At 40.2% G+C, this 17,305-nt stretch overlaps 1 protein-coding gene across 2 annotated transcripts; it reads left to right on the forward strand.

Moving 5' to 3' along the window:
• The first annotated feature begins 593 nt into the window (after nucleotides 1–593).
• On the forward strand, nucleotides 594–16,932 carry unkl (unk like zinc finger). Of its 2 annotated transcripts, none has more exons than XM_084476650.1 (15): nucleotides 594–664; nucleotides 1,274–1,483; nucleotides 3,914–4,090; nucleotides 4,743–4,876; nucleotides 4,993–5,128; nucleotides 5,243–5,360; nucleotides 5,871–5,955; nucleotides 6,421–6,566; nucleotides 7,713–7,763; nucleotides 8,149–8,320; nucleotides 8,773–8,862; nucleotides 8,975–9,214; nucleotides 10,306–10,508; nucleotides 10,859–11,116; nucleotides 11,260–16,932. In XM_084476650.1, exons 1-15 carry the CDS (start codon nucleotides 600–602, stop codon nucleotides 11,413–11,415), a joined length of 2,241 nt encoding a protein of 746 aa, XP_084332776.1. In that variant the 5' UTR covers nucleotides 594–599; the 3' UTR covers nucleotides 11,416–16,932. The 2 variants fall into 2 exon arrangements, with proteins under 2 accessions (XP_084332776.1, XP_084332777.1); XM_084476651.1 differs by having other exon boundaries at nucleotides 4,993–5,122.
• The last annotated feature ends 373 nt before the right edge of the window (nucleotides 16,933–17,305 follow it).

Genomic DNA, 17,305 nt, shown 5'->3' on the forward strand with positions numbered 1-17,305 from the left:
AAGAAAACCAGAACTAATATATACCTGTGCATACAGTTCATGTATAGTGAAACAATAGTCATTAAATTGTATACTCAACGGCACAATCGACTCATAGTAAACATGAAAAGAATGTTGTTTACTATATTCTGTTGATTCATAAATGGTTCTATTTTTTTTCTTCCATACCGTCCATGCGTGTGTCTGGGAGCGTGCACGGACGCACGTACGCACACAAACACCCACGCAAACACACACATATTTATGGAAAATATTGTTAAATAAATAGTTTTCGCTGCTGAGAAAAAAAGCATTTCAGAAGACCCGAGCAAATAAATAAGCAAACAACAAGCACAACAAATAACAGAAACAGAAAGTAGCTTTAGTACACGCAAGCTCCGTAAATCAAAGACATTGGGCGACAATCGCTTTCGTATAATTGTCAATTAAACATAATGAATTTGGCTGCGATGGCCTTCCAGTAAATAGATAATAATTATGTATTATTGAGAAAAGCACACAGGGCGCACGTTGCTTGTTAGCAGCGTGGGGGGACGGGCTCTGCTTGGTATGCGAGCAGCAGGATGACGCGCATGCGTGTTGGATTGTTTTGACTGAAAATGCCGTCGGTTTCGAAAACGGCGGCCAATGCTTCTCCGCAAACCGAGAAGCCTACTCACTATACGTAAGTAAAGCTACAGCACAAAATTACTCTGTTGTCAATGTGTAACGTAAACAATCGTTTTGCATGCAGCACTATGCGTTTACAATTCTTGCTTGGTGAAACTCTTTGTTCTGCGTGAAGAACATGGTGCTTTCCCTTTGCTTTGTGACTATCTACACTGGCGAATACCACGACAGCAATAATGTTTTCGACGCAGAATAAAATAAAATGCAAGCGACTAGTTGATTCTGACTTTTACTATCACCGCACGGTGTTGAATGTGGCATTGGTATAACTGTTCCGAGTGCGAAGCGTGAACTTGCCACGCTAAACGATTAGCCACTGACTCGCTATCCAGTTTGCTTGTAAATAGCTTGGCCTTATTTCCTTCCTTGTTGTTACGCACATTACTTGACGTACGCTCAGCGCGCCTCTGCTACGTGTACGTACGAATTGCTGCGTACTACTTTTTGTAAATGGCCAATAAACGCTGGGTAACCTGAAGCAGCAACAACAACAATAACAGCAGCAACGTGAAATGTTACTATTGTTGTCCGACTCTTTGTTTTGTCACAGTCAATGAGTATGTGCCAAGGTATGAGTACTAACAAAGTCTCATCTTTATTTCAGTTATTTGAAGGAATTCAGAACAGAACAGTGCCCGTTGTTCCTCCAGCACAAGTGCACGCAGCATAGACCCTTTACCTGTTTTCATTGGCATTTTCTTAACCAGCGGCGAAGACGACCCATACGAAGAAGAGACGGGACTTTTAACTACAGTCCCGATGTTTATTGCACAAAATATGACGAGACAACAGGCATATGTCCCGATGGAGACGAGTAAGTGCGACTTTCATGTGAAATCTTGTTCCTCCACAACATCCGGAATGTTCCACACGGGAAAATGTTATCCAGAATTATATGGGTATAGTGGAGGGCCATTCGTTTCCAACTATTGGTAACTTGGTCAAATAAGCCAGCAGGTAACGGAATGGCAAAACCAGCATCATGTAAATCAACAAAACATTCCCATGCACCTGCTTGTTGAAGAAATAATTCATTTTTGTTTATTTGTCCTTGTATGCATTGAGGAGGATATCTGAAAGTAGATTATAAGCTATGGGTGGCCCAGCTCAGGAAGCAACTTCTGTGTTTGTTATTTTGCGGTCAAAAAGATGAACCCTTAGTTTTACATTTGATTATATCTTAACAGAGCAATTTGTTCAGTTGCTATGTCATTCAGTGGCACTGCTTTGCAGTTAAAGAACCCCTTGGTAGTGCTGCTGATTACAATCCAGCCTACATTATTTCCCTCCTCACTGAAACTACCCCACAAACAGAACTTTCTACAATTGACTACATAAACAGCATGAGTGCTGAAGGAAAGGTGAGGGGAGTCTGATTTAGGTTTGGCCAACATATATTGTCTAGACCAAACTTGCTCAGTGGCTGTCAGCATATATATATATATATATATATATATATATATATATTTAAAACTCATTGATCATTCTTACTTGAATGCATCTTTATATTAACACCTATTATGAAAAAGTGTTAAGCCCAGTTCACTGCCACCAATGACCCATACGATTGTACAATACATTTATGAAATGTATAGTTTAATTTCCTAAAAAGTTTCTGTTTTGCAAAAACACATTTTCTCCCAAGACTGCCATGCATATGTTCTCAAAGAAATATATACAGTTTGTTTCACAATATGTTATCTTGCTTTAAGTTATTCATTAATTATGCATATAACTATGAAAGTGAATCTCTTAAAGCCTATTTTGCTTGTGTACATGAAACACAATTTACATTAGTTTCCGCCTTTTGATTCTGTTTCTTTGATTCTCTATGAGTTTATTTAAATCCAACATTTATCTAGAAAATCTGAATCAGAAATGTGTTGTGCTGACACTGTCTATGAGCTTGGCCTCTGCACATGTGAGTTTGCTGATGGTAAAGCAACTGTTGCATTACTTGACAGAAGACTTTGTATTTGCCAGTCATTCAGTTAACGTGATTACTACTCAAAGCCTCAGTTTAACGAACACAAACGCATTTGTAAGCTGTGCATTCTTTATTCAATCTAAGCATCGCTTTAATCAGAAAGTCGTATTCAAAGTTTATTTTCAGAGTCCAATGTTGTTTGTCAGATATAGAACTTTGGAAGTAAATATAGTTAGTAGCTCTTGTTGATTTTGACTCACTTTGTATAAGCCATTTAACTTTTCGGGGAGTCACTGAAAATATTATGTAAATAATCTCTCAGTTTACTTAAACCGTCGTTATTCCTTAAAGATATGCACATGTTTGTGTTAATAATGCTATGTTTCCTGAAAAGGTATTTAGTTATGAATAGAATAGAATAATGTATTAGGTGTTCATCTGATTGTGTAAAATTATGTCTCAATCAATAATATGCAATAATGTATGTACTTAATAGGGATTGTTCCAATTATTTTTGTTATTCAAATGATTGTTTGTACGCATGTATTCCATATTCACGGTTTATTTTATTATAACGTTGAAACATGCATTATACAGTTGAATCATTCTCCAAAACGTTAAAAGTTATGCAGTAGACTAAATTACTTTTTTAGCCATACAGTTGGAGCAGGATCGTTCAATTATATTTAACCACAACTATGCACGTCTGGAACTGGAAACAGGATGTGTTGCTCAACAAAGCTTTAAGCAAATTTTGACTGGCTCCAGAATGATCTGCTGCGGCCTTTACTATCCCTCTACTACAAATTACTGCTATTTTTGTATGACCTTATCTGTTGCTATAGCAACTGTTGCTATTCAGAAAATTAAGATTGTGTGAACTCCGGAGGCTTACTTCTCTTTAGCCCGAGGACGGTTTTGACTCTGTGTTCTCCTGAGTGGTTGCAGTACACTGGTAAAACAACACGATCACAAATGTCTTCCAATGATATGCAATTATAATGGTGCGATTTTTTTTTTTACTATTTCGTCCTTGTTATTTCGTACTGTCATTATCTCATTTGAAGCAGGAAACTGTAAAAACAAGTTTCAGCACATCAGGAAATTGAGCAGCACAGCATAAAATTTTCTGTAATCAATGTTGATATCTCAACAGGATTCATACATGATCTCAATTTTATTCCACATTATATCAATCAAAAGCCGGACGCAACATATTACATATATTCTTGATTTAATTAGCATGGTTGTTTTTTATTTTTTTAAGATGACTAATTGACAACATGTGTGTGTGTTTCCTGTCCTGGGTTTCTTCAGTTGTCCATACTTACACCGCACCACTGGTGACACAGAGCGCAAGTACCACCTCCGCTACTACAAGACGGGGACGTGTATTCATGAGACGGACGCCCGCGGGCACTGTGTGAAGAATGGGCTGCACTGTGCGTTTGCTCATGGGCCCCACGACCTACGACCCCCGGTCTATGATATCAGGTGACATGGACACACAACGACATACACAATAGTAACCCGGCACGCATATAGTGGCCAGTGTACCCTATGTAATGGATACGCTCGCTCCGCGGAGTATTTTTAGTACTAAGGCAGTTGGCGGCCAGTTAGTCGGGGACTTTATTGAAGGATTCGTCAAGGCTAGGAAAGCTTGGGAGCCAAGACGAGTTTACAATTTTGTGTTACATTGAGTCACTAACTGCCCTTGCAGTCAGCATTATTGTCTTGGATGATTTTATGTCACCTAAATTAAACTTTAGGTGATGTTATCCTTCATACCTGGGATAACATGTTTATGTTGTCTTGTTGTAGGGAGGGTTAGAAGCTGATTTGACATCTTAAAGGTCCCATCAGATGCCACCAGGTGTGGTGTGATTACACATCTAGGTGGACACGCCCACCTGTGATGTCATAACAGACAGATTTTCAAAACGGCTTGTAACGGCTAATCACACTCACACCTGGTGGCGTGTCATGGGACCTTTTAATAAGCTGCTCGTGCATGTCGGAAAAAAAAAACTTCAGAGTTCATATCCGACTAGAGATTATTTCCGTAAAACAAGCTCTGTGCACTCGATCCACTTGATGTCATCCAACGGAGCTAACGCAGTGTGCGTCCGCTTGTGTCCCACAGAGAGCTTCAGGCGCAGGAGGCGCTCCAGAACGGTCAGCTAGGGTCGGGCGACGGCATCCCAGACCTCCAGCCCGGAGTCCTGGCCAGCCAGGCCATGATCGAGAAGACGCTTACTGAAGACCCCCGATGGCACGGTGAGACACAACGTCCGCTCACCCCGCTGCTCGCTGCTCATTCAAACAACCGTAACCGTCCCTCTGCATGGTGCGCTACGTCGGTGAATGACGCGGTTGGCCTTGTTCTCTTGCAGACACCAATTTTGTATTAGCAAACTACAAAACGGAGCAGTGCACCAAGCCGCCCAGGCTGTGCAGGCAGGGCTACGCCTGCCCGCACTATCACAACAGCAGAGACCGGAGGAGAAACCCCCGCAAATACAAGTACAGGTGACCCATGACTCGACTCTAAACTGAAATAACAGGGATATGATCAAATTAAAGGCCCTATGATTGTGGTGTTGACGTTGGTGTGGTAACCGGACGCCCCCCCCACCCCCCCAGGTCCACTCCCTGTCCCAACGTGAAGCATGGTGACGAGTGGGGCGAGCCCTCCAAGTGTGACAGTGGAGACGGCTGCCAGTACTGTCACTCCCGCACGGAGCAGCAGTTTCACCCGGAGGTGGGTCAATATGATTCCTGCTGGACTATAACTACTATAACAATTTTCATTCTTTTCATGCAATTTGTGTATTGCTTGGATGTGGAAAGCAGTGTTTCTCCCACCAATCCCACAAATACAAAATATATATTTTTCAATAACATTGTAACATAACATTGTTAATGGAAAGTGATATTGATATCACTCTGTTCGAAGTTTCTAGTTTTGTTGCTTTGTAATTCGATTGAACGAGTTGGGTTGTTTTAAATCATTTACCGAACCTGTCATCATTGTGCTCTGATTTCAGCCTAGTTGTTATGTGACTAATTTAATGTTAATAATTGATTGGCAGGAGGCTTGGTCATTTGACATGCTGTGCCGCATATTTGTGGAAATCCTGTTCTTTCTTTTTGTTTATAGATGTGATGTTATAGATGCCCGAATAGCCTTTTCTTATTAACATATCTATATCACTAGCTAACACTGTGCTATGACACTTACTTGTATTTTAATCATAATCATTGTTTCAAGATCTACAAATCCACGAAGTGCAACGACATGAGACAGACTGGCTACTGTCCCAGAGGACCCTTCTGTGCTTTTGCTCACGTGGAAAGTAAGCAAAACAATTCCTTCCTCAAAACAACATACATTTCTAGTTTCAAGGGGCCCGATTTGACCACTAGGTGTCATGCCGACGAGCCGTTACAAGTTCCTTACGGTGAACTAGGGCCCCTTCCAAACACCTTACATTTAAGGTCCCGTGACGCACCACCAGGTGTGAGTGTGATTAGCCGTTACAAGCCGTTTTGAAAATCTGTCTGTTATGGCATTACAAGTGGGCGTGTCCACCTAGATGTGTGACGGATGGATGAGCAATGTTTGCTACAGTCCACACTGGGTAGGCTGGTGGACTGATCTATCCAGCACACATCTAGGTGGACACGCCCACTTGTGATGTCAGAAGGGGCAGATTTCCAAAACGGCTTGTAACACCTGGTGGCATGTCATGGGACCTTTAAACCTTTGGAGTGTAGGTGCACACTGTGGGCACTCAGCCGGTGTCCGTGTCTCCTCCTAGGGATCCCCTCCGCCGAGGAGACCATGAGCTCTCTGCTGAGCGCCATACAGTCCGGCTCCCAGTCCCAGCAGTATTCCGAGTGTCCCATCAGTGACTGGAACAGCGGAGGCAACTCCTCTGCTCCTGCAGGCAGCAGCAATGGCCAGGTAGCTTGTTTGTGGTTGTTGTTGTTGTTGTTGTTGTCATTATACATACCTGGCAGTGTCGAGTCATTGATCTGGATGACCTAGCTATTGTTTTTTTTGTAGTGGTTTGATATTTGGGGCAAGAAAAATGTGTCCCCCTCTCTGTGCTTTATTATAATGGGACAAAAGTCACAAAAGAAAAGGGGGATGGTGAACATAAATATTTTATAAGCAAAAAGTGCAAATTGGTAGCTTGACATGGATTGGAAAAAAACTGTCAAAATGAATACAGATCTTTTCCCTGCTGCTGTCATGAGTTTTTCCGGAAATGTATTGCATAGCAATAAATTCAGGCCAGAAAGGGTTAGTACCATTTTATATATTTTCTCTTTCTTTAGTTAGTTTTTTGCCTTTGCTTTTACAGTCAGCTGTACTTTAATGCTTTCACTTTCGTATTTATTTGATAAGGCTGCCCGTTGTGTTCTGCGCTACCCTTTATTATTCTTAATCTCTTTATATCAATCGATGGATCAAACACATCAGCCGCGTTCCTCTCAACCACACTCAATTTATTTCTGTGTCCAGGAAAAAGAGCCCAGTTCCACCAAAGTAAACATTCATAGCAACCATGCACTTATTTTCTTTTAAGATATCAAACTCCATTCAGAACAATGGGACTCTCTCTGAGCGGGGTGTGGGGGCGGAGCTAGAGGGTTGTACCTTGATAGTAAACGTCAATCAATGCTCAGAGTCCACCAACCCCCCCACCCCCTTCAGGTGTCTGGTGTGGGACTCTGTGTAGCTACCCTTCCAGTGATGGGAGGGGGAAGTCCAGGTACACAGGTCTCTGGTTTCAGAAGGACAGTTGATATCCTAGCCCCGCCTTCTTGTATTTATATGTTGTTTTGAATTGTTCCTCTCCCCTTGTCAGCTCACCTTTTGTGTTGAGTTATTTTGTCGTGTCGCCCATTAGGAGTTGTGTGTGTACTGTGTAGTTACAGTCACTGGTTAGTAGTTGGTGTTTATACATTTTTTACCAACTTTCTTGAATACATTTCGAGTGTAATTTATTCATTGCAAACCCCACTTTAAAAGTTTTCACCAATGAATAAACCAAGATATAAAACTTTAAAAGGTCCGTCTTTTCTCTTCATCTTTCTTCTTCAGATGAAGAATGAGGGACATGGAGATCAAAAGTTGATTGACTCAGACAAGCAGGTTAGTATCCGTCTGTTACGTGAAGTGTTAGCTATATTTAAATCTTACTAACATAGTGTGGATGATGTTGAATATCAATATGTGCCTCGGATAACGATGGATGCAAAAGATTTGAACCGGATCTTTCAGTGATGGCGCCCTTTCACTTATAGTGAAATTCTTACATAAAGTGGATGATGATGTTGTGGATATAAAACACACTTTGTTGCAAAAAAAATCTAACCTCAGACCAAACAGATGGAGGGAGTCGGCGCTCCCAAAACGAGCCCCCTAGCGCTGTTCTATTTACGTCTCAAGTTAATAAAAGATATAATTCGCCCATCGTCGCCCGCACAACAATAGGGTATTCATGAGAAGTCTTGTTCTTTTTTTTTCCTGGCCACAGAACGTGGTGTTCTCCGCAGGGAACCCCTTAACGTGCAGCATCACCTCCAGCGTCACATCGAGCCTGGCGTCCAGCATCGGCTCCGACAGCTCCTCGCCCACCACCCTGTCCACCATGAACGTCAAGGCCACCCCCTTCTACCCAGGCAGCAACACGGTGGAGTCCGTCATCGGTGAGTCACGGCTCGGGAACGCCGGGGAAAAAAAACAAGTCGGCGAAACGTGGTTAAGGAACGGAACGGAGTGTGTAGTGACTTGTTATATAAACGCTAAATATAGTGTGTGTGTGTGTGTGTGTGTGTGTGTGTGTGTGTGTGTGTGTGTGTGTGTGTGTGTGTGTGTGTGTGTGTGTGTGTGTGTGTGTGTGTGTGTGTGTGTGTGTGTGTGTGTGTGTGTGTGAGCACGCGGCACCCACACTGCAAGGGTGACAAAGTTCGACTCCCACAGATGTCACCCATGCTAAGATCGCATGCACACATGGTATTATAAGATGCTTTGGATAAAAAGCGTCCACAAAATAGATTACATTTTCTTTTTTGAATGATCCTACCGTCAACCATTCACCCTAAACCTAACCCTAAACGAGATTCATGTGTAATTATAGGAACACTTATTTTTGTTTCAGGATCGGCTCTAGACATTAACTTCAGTGACATCAACGTTGCGTCTCTCGAACAAGATCTGGAGGAGCAAGAGGACCACGTGGGATTCGCAGGTAGGCACACACTCGACTTAATAAAGAGATCTTATTCTGAAGTTCCCACCATGAAATGTATGATTTCTCATCCCAACACGTGCGTTCCGCCCCCCCCCCCCACACCCCAAAGGTCAAAGGTCGCTCGCCGGCTCGGCCCCGGTCAACATCCCGGGCTCCCTCGCCCGCTCCTCCTCCTTCAACTCCTCGTCGTCGCTCTCCACCTCGCCCATGAGCTCCCTGTCCCAGTCCCTCTCCCAGTCCCTGCTCGGGGGCGTGGTCTCCCAGACCGCGCATCAGCCCCCGTCCATGTTGGCCAAGCAGGAGCACGGCCTGCTGGGGACCCCCACCTCCTCGTCCCAGAACTCCCTAGGTGGGTACCGTGGTAACGCCTGTGTTTCTTCCTATTGCACCGACATCAACAAACGTCAGACCGGGTGAACCCCCCCCTTGCACTGAGGTGTCGTCAGTGCTGTTTGTTCCCCACAGAGCCTTTTCACAGTGGCCTCCTTCACACCAAAATACACTTATTATGGCTCTGCTCCTTTTATGTACCAGCGCACGGGTAGTAGAGTTAGAGTCACAAGTTCAGTCATCACCCGGATCAAGGAAAGGGAGGGCCAGCCAACTTTACTATAGAGAGCGCAGTGGAGTGTATTATAACTGTCACAGGTGATGTATATAAGAGTGGAATGATGAACAGAGTCTAATTGTTTGAATGTAGGTGTAGCTGCATGCCTATAGATTAAATCAGCATAGTCTAATACTGATACAAACACTGCCTGTACAACTCTCTTCCTACTAAACAAAGGAAAGCTAGACCTGTTTCTGTATAGAAAGCCCACCTTCTGCCGGAGCTTGGAGGCGAGGCATTCAACTAGTGATAACTAGTGTTATGTGCGACACGTATGTTTGTCGAAGACACCTCTGTTGAAAAGGGTCTATTGACCTGCAGGCAACCCGGAGCCCGATGCCTCGTCTACTTACTCCTTAATAGGGATGGGTCAGAATATTAGATTATTCGTTCCAGAGAGTCAAAGCCGATTTTTAACATTTGGACCGTTAACATTTTTTTCCATTCAATTAAACAAGAATTAACAGACGGAACTAATGTTGGTTCTGTAGCACTATTCGTTTTTTTTATAATTATTAATCATGTACAGAAAAACAATATACACAATACACAAGCATAAATATTAATATATATGCATACAACACAAACACTGATCACTGTTTTTTTTTGCGTTTAAGATATTAAGTGATTTCTTGCCGATTGATCCATGGCTGCCTTTGTGAATGTCGGCACACATCGAATAATCGATTATTCATTCATACCACCCACTGATTATTCGACCATGAAAAATATGAGTTATTCACATCCCTAATTAATGACCCGTATATTGATTTGACCTCGAGTCCCTCCGGCTGCACCACCCATGGTAAACTCTCTATCACCCCCGCCAGGTTTGAACGGAGCCGCCAGCAGCATCTGGGACTTTGTGAGTGGCAACTTCTCCCCCAGCCCGTCGCCGGTGTTCAGCAGCCTGACCTCGGGGTGCGGCGCCGGCGGCGGCGGCGGGGGGGACCTGGCCCGCCTCTTCAGAGAGCTGGACGAGGCCAAGAGGAAGCTGAAGCAGTGGGAGGAGGCGTGGCACCAGGTCAAGCAGGTCGGTAGCAGCAGCTCCTCACTCCCACATCCCATCGGGTTAGGCACCGTTGAGGGATCGCCAAAGTTTGTACTTTCCAAACTTTAGCGATGCTGCAACGAACACGCAGCCGGGTTGTTGTTTTCTTTTATTATATTTAATCGCAGGAAATGGGTTGGATTTGATTACGTCCCCTTTAATCTCGGATGCTAAATGTAGCTGTAGTGGCATGGCGGCAACAACAACCAAAGGAGATTGTTGAGATTGCATTAGGTCTGCGCCGGGTTTCAACCGGGGGGGGGGGGGGAACACAGGACTCCAGTCATACTCGCGCCGCAACATGCCCCCCCCCCCTCCTCTCGTCGTGGCAGGCGTGCGAGGCGTGCCAGAAAGACGCGCTGGAGGCCAAGGAGCGCGTGAAGTCGGCGGAGGCGGAGCGGCAGTTAGCGGAGCAGCGGTGGGAGGAGACGGAGCGCAGGCTGAAGGAGACCCAGGGGGAGTTTGACGCACTCTGCCGCGGCCCCGGCACGCCCCTCCTGCGTGGGCACGGGGACCTGGACCAGCTGCCCCTGTCCAAGCTCCACTCCATCCAGAGCCAGCTGCGCAAGGACCTGGAGCTACTAGATGGGGTAAGGGCCCTTTTGGTCGTTAAAAAGATATAAATAATAATTAAAATCAAATCAATATTTGGTAGGCTATTTCTTTTCTCTTTTTTTTTTCTTTTTACAAAAAGTTGCAACTGATGTTTGTTTCTCCCTCCCTTTCCCGACAGGTAATATATCAGCTACAGTCAAAGAAATGTATAGTTTGCCAAAAGCATGATCGTTGCATTGTCCTGCAACCATGCCAACATTATGTACTTTGTGAGAACTGTGCGCCTAGTAAAACAGAATGTCCTTACTGTAGAACAAAGATTTTAAAGTGGTGATGTACAATTATACGAGGGTACTATTTATAGAACTAGCCTTTAGTAAAGATTAAAAAAACGGATTCACATTATTGCTTAGATTTTTCTAAAATTGATATTTGTGTTTTGATAGTAACTTGATACACATTTGATTAATGATGTTTGACTGGTCAAATAACTATTACAAATTGGGTAGTTTAAGTTTTTGGGGGGCATAGCTCTTACAGATGATGGATGTCCAATCACCCTTGCATGCACTTATACATACACACAAAATGTATTGATATATTAGTACTTTGATGAGGGATAATGGTCCACCAAGCTAATAATTTTCAACAGTATTTATTCATATTGGCAATCAAGTTGGCAAACCTACACTAGCCCCAACCCAAGACGAAACAATATTGTTTCATAGCTGGGCAATAATTAGATTAAAGATAGTCCACCATCATTTAATGCTCTTAGGTTGATTTACAGACAATGTTCCTAAAACTGAAAAATAAAAAACTTACTACAAACAAAAATAAATAGTGTTTTTAAACAAGCCTACCAAAGACATCCTTTAAGCTACTTTCATGATACGGTTTAGTAGCACACTGTTTTGACTCATCCCCTGGGGTGAGTCTTCAAAGTATTTGAAGAATTTTATCTCAGAAAAAAATGCATAACTAAAGCTGCCATTGTTTTTTGCAAATCAAAAATGTAATCTTTTGAATCACACCATAAAACTACAAAATATACCTTTTCTAGTTCCACCCTAATTGATTAATATAATTATTTATATGATATATTATCAATCATCTGGATGATATAGCAGAGTAGAGCATGATAGAACAAAGTGTTTATCAACTAAAAGGCCTATTATATAAGTCATTTGAGGGATTCTTCTTGAAGCCACAGACCTCAGGATGAAGCACACAGTGAAAGTATTGTTGATTGTTAGTTGCTGGAATGTTGCTCTCTCTGGTTGGCTATCTCTGTTCAGGGGACCAAAACTATATGTGCATTCAGCACTGAAAAAAACACAAAAAAAACAGCACCCTTATTCACTACATGCGGTACAATACTCATAAGTTAAGATTTACTGATGTAGAAATTGTGTATTTTTCATCATCTTAATGAAATCTAGAACATTACAAATGTAGCCTTCTTTCTGTACCCCTTAGTCAAGTACTTTTTCAAGCCCACATATTTAGTAGCATTCATTTGTAGTACATGTATACTATATCCAGTCAAGCATCATTATTTTGACCAACTTTTCAGAAGTTTTTTTCTTTGCCGGCCTGGGATGTATAGACATTTGCTTTAAGCTGGGTTGTAGGTTTATATTTTTCTTAAATAAGCAAATTTCTCAAGGTTTTTTGAGCAAACTGTGAAACATAATGATATAGGTTTCATTTTGTAAGATCATGGTATGGTTTCTCTCTCTCTCGCTCTCTCTCTTATTAAAAAAATAATCTGTTAGAGGAGTTCATATTAGTTCCTACTTTAATCAGTAAATGAATACAATTTCAATCAAATAAGTGCACATTTAAAAATGCAATTTTTAAGGCGTAACCAGCAGCTGTGATGTCAGTGAGGCAGTTATTCAATTGGTCATTTTTAACTCGCGTAGAGGTATAACCCTATATATATATATATATCTAATATATATATATATATATATATAGCCCTAGCCCTAGCTATTGTGCATGTCATCTAATGCCGGTTATTGTGAATCTCGTAGATCGCCTACTGATCGTGTCTAGGACATATCGGCCTCTCACTCTTTTAAGTGCCTTGCCTTTTAGATTCCAAGCTCACGTCCTAAGAAGACGGTCAAAGCAGTACACGTGGTGGTAGTCGGCTCTCACGCGCAGGTGCGGAACGTGTCTGTTATTTTTTAATGGCGGCAGGGACGACCCTCACTCAAATAAGTTGATTTATAATCGTACTGATATTGTCAGCACCCCCGGCCCCACTGAAACCCCTTAGATATCCACTGCACACAAACCTGTGTGGCACGCGATCAGTGAAGCTTCATCCTCAGTCTGATATGAAAACGTCTTTCAAGTGAACATTTGGAAGTATGCAAAACATGTAATAGGGACAAGAATATATTTGAACATTTAAGTGTTTTTTTTTTTTTAAATTAATTTTCCCTCAGTGAATGAAGAATTCTGTGATTAAAACGTGTTCGGTGAGTTAATAATTACGACCGTGTATTGTGCTTAGGTTACTCTAATTGAAACGACCTTCTACTGTGTAAAAAAAATAAATCGACAACATGCATTTTCTTGCTTTAAGTTTGATAAGAAAATAACAAACATGCATCTCCAGGTACACCGTTTGCTGTTTGCAAGGGTGGGAAAATGATTTGTTTACATTCAAATGGACAGAAATCAAACGGCTCACATGAGGGCGACCCTCATAAAAGTTGATGGTTATTTCGTTTTTGTGTTGATATTATAGCATTCGAGGCTGGTTAAACAGTTGCTCTATTGCATGTTATATTATGCGATTTCTTAACCAGCTTAAAAAAAAAACAGACAAAAAAAATCGGTTTGCACTGTCACACTGCCAGAATATTTGTAATGAATCAGTTCTAGTGTACTAAAGGCTTATTAACGTCACTTCTGCAAGCTTTGCTGCTACTAGAAACTGTATTATCGTAGTTTATTGTAATACATTTTAGGTGTTTGAATGTTGTGCATAAAAAGCTCGGATAAAAACGAAACAAAAAACTTTTCTAAACAATCGTCTTTTGCATCAGACCTGGCAAATGTTACGATAGGTATGTCTTTCTAAATAGGCTACTGTCATACTTTGATAGAATTAAATCACTGCGAATGACTTGCAGGTCTGCACTTATGAAATTAGCTAAAAGGATGTTCAAATCTTATTCTCTCTTTGTATTATAACCTTCCACCAGACTGCAGCATACGCAGTGCCATCGGTCCACATTTACAGGGTATGATTAGCTATTCTGTTTGGGCCTTTTCAGACATCCAAGTTCATGATGTCCAGCATAGATTTAAAAAAACTTCAAATAAGATTTAACCAAAGTGGTGTGTATTTTTGGGACATTTGACCCTAAAATAGAATTCAAATTTAATGTTTATATTATCGCAGTGTTCAGTCCAAAAGTCTTGTCCACGTCTAGAAATGTAGACAAAGGCTCTCATTAATTTTCTTTCAAGTTGCAATTTGTTGAAATTAAATCTATGTAACGCAGCTAAAGTACTTTACCTTAGTACTAAGTTAGGAATAACTTTTATATTATGTCCCAACAATGGTAGATTTGACTCATTTCAAATTCATCGTCAATTTATTTTCACAAGTTAAGTCTATTATAAATTGAATTATTATAAATTCTATTTCAGGGTACATTTTTCCTTTTGCGTTTGTCAATTGATACCACACACTATTCTCTTGGTGAGCAAATAAGAGGTTGAACTAGCTTTTCTTACAATATTAAGGATTTTATAGTTGTACCAAAGACCTCTGCTGTTATTTCTTTTGAATTACACTACGATATTTGATATTCGTCCTTCGTCCGATATTCATCGTTCTTTTTCATAATAAAAGGAAATAACAATTTGACTATCACCTTGTACCTTAAATAGATGAACATTTCTCAGAATGATTTCCCATATCCATTTAGTCTCTCGGGATAAAGAAATATAAAATAAATGGGTCAAATTCTAACAAAGTATCTGTATTTGTATATTCAATTTTGTGTAACGTATATTCTGGTGTTGATGACAAATGTGACATTGTCTGCTTGCCCGTTGTACCTTAAGATAACATACATTTTCAAACAGTTCTACATGGAAGGAATGTCAGGGGAATGATGTGTTAAAGTTCTGGAGAGGCCATAGGACTTGTTCTTTTAGTTTTTTGGACTATCAATGGTTGTGTGCTGTATGCTTCTACCGTAAACCTACAATGACTGTAATGATTTTTTTCTTTTGACTGTTTTTCTCCTTGGTTTTAGCTTTTTGTGATCATGGCTAGAAAATCATTTTGTTTTACTCTAATCAATATATTTTTTTAATAATGCTGACCAGCATCAATGGCAAATACAGACATATTAATGAAATTGTAACTTATGTTTATGTCTTACCAGCCCTAAAATTCTATTTCTAAATAGATTTTACGATTATTTGCTCTGTAAACGCTTACACTTAAAATGTTCCTTAAATTACTTTGATTTAAATGTATCTAGATACTGGACCAATTGAACTTCTACACCTGTGCCTTTTAATTCAATTACAATGGTCTCAATTGGAATCAAGGATATTTTGTGCCGAGATTGTGTTTTGATTACAAGTTAAATAGAAAATAGAGGACTTAATTCTGATCAAAATTCCAGTGCCTTAGGACATTTTGTAGACCGTTAAATTATCTGCTCTTTTAATTACCTGAAAGTCAAAAAGGTAAAAGGCTTCTTTGGCTACAGACATTTAGATTAAACTACTTACAAATTAACCAACGCATGACACAAGGTTGACCAATATTCCTGCTGTCTGTATTTGCCATAATATTACATTGCAGCAATACCTTACATAATTATATTATTCCGATTTCAGTTCTCCTTTATTGCTACAATGAGTGATCAATAAGATGAGCACCAAAACAGATAATTCTTGTAAAATAATAATGCCCAATAGATAGTATAATCAAGATCAGTTATGGAATAGTTGCATTACTGTTAGTTGTTATGTGATGTATTTTTGGTTTAAAAAAATAATAATATTCAAATTGAGCCTGAAGATTTATGCAATGTTGTACCGGTGCATACCATGAGTACATGTATATGAGTTAGGCTGTTGGAATTGAATACGTCATAAAATAAAAATAGCACAAGTTTTGTCAATAAATATTGTGGGACAACTTGTTCAATATGCCACAAATATTCTAAAGTAGGAATGTTACTTTTAACTTTGACGCCCTGAAATATTGAATGTATCGTTCTCAATTTTAAATATACCATGGATGGGTCACTGGAGAGAAGTTGAATCATTAAGATGTAGCATCTAGTTGTTAATCGCTATTCATTCATATGTACACAAACTAGAACATGCAAAAATTCTGAAGTTTCTGTATGTATCAGTGTATCGAAATGGTAGGGAAAGAAATGTGATTTTTCTCAGGGTAAAACAATGATTTGATGGAGAACCAATGTTTTTAATCTGAGGAAACGGCATTTCACAGATTTATTTACCTTGATGTCGGTGGGTTTAATACATTTATTTATAAATGGAACATGTCCCTTATTTTGTGGCAAGCTGTGGATATGTAGGACACTATTCTGATAATCCAAGAAAAAATGTTTGTTTGTATACTGATATTGTGTTATGAACACAAGACATTACCTGCAAGTCTATTACAATGCTAGTCTTTTTCTTTTCTAAATTAAGATTTGTGTACTACATATTTTCTTTAGTGTATTACTAGTTTGTTAACTGTTGTTTAAATGTTTCACTACGGTTATGCAATGGTTTACAGATTTCACATTTATTTTTATCATCTTGCAAATTAAAATAATTTTTTCATCTGAAATGTGTGATCTGCTTTGTTAGTCCTCCTGATCTCATTCTGGGAGGTTGGGCTGATAACACATTTTCACTGTTTGTACAGCCGAAAACAAGAAACAAATAAGAAGCTAAAAATAAGATGCTGTGGAACAGAGATTTAAGATCTGATATCATAGGTGGGGCTTTATTATAAAATGGGTGTTATTTATTTGATTTTATTGAGTTTTGATATGACATGGGAATTTAGAAACACTAACATTACAAAAACAAAGTATGTTTCAAAGTCATACATGGAGGCAACATAACATCAATATTAAACAATCGGTTGTGAAAGATCTTAAACTCAGTTCACAAATAACTTAAAATGTAACTTGTCTAATTTTAAACAGCTT

The sequence above is a fragment of the Micromesistius poutassou genome (assembly GCF_964030765.1).
Source record: "Micromesistius poutassou genome assembly, chromosome: 1".
NCBI classification, from domain to species: Eukaryota; Metazoa; Chordata; class Actinopteri; order Gadiformes; family Gadidae; genus Micromesistius; species Micromesistius poutassou.

Bases quoted from the DNA above. Each gene is read 5' to 3' on its own strand.
- unkl (XM_084476650.1), top strand. From the start codon at position 600: ATGCCGTCGGTTTCGAAAACGGCGGCCAATGCTTCTCCGCAAACCGAG. The intron at 8,863-8,974 runs GTAGGCACACAC...CACACCCCAAAG, and splicing joins GGACCACGTGGGATTCGCAG to GTCAAAGGTCGCTCGCCGGC. The intron at 10,509-10,858 runs GTCGGTAGCAGC...TCGTCGTGGCAG, and splicing joins CGTGGCACCAGGTCAAGCAG to GCGTGCGAGGCGTGCCAGAA.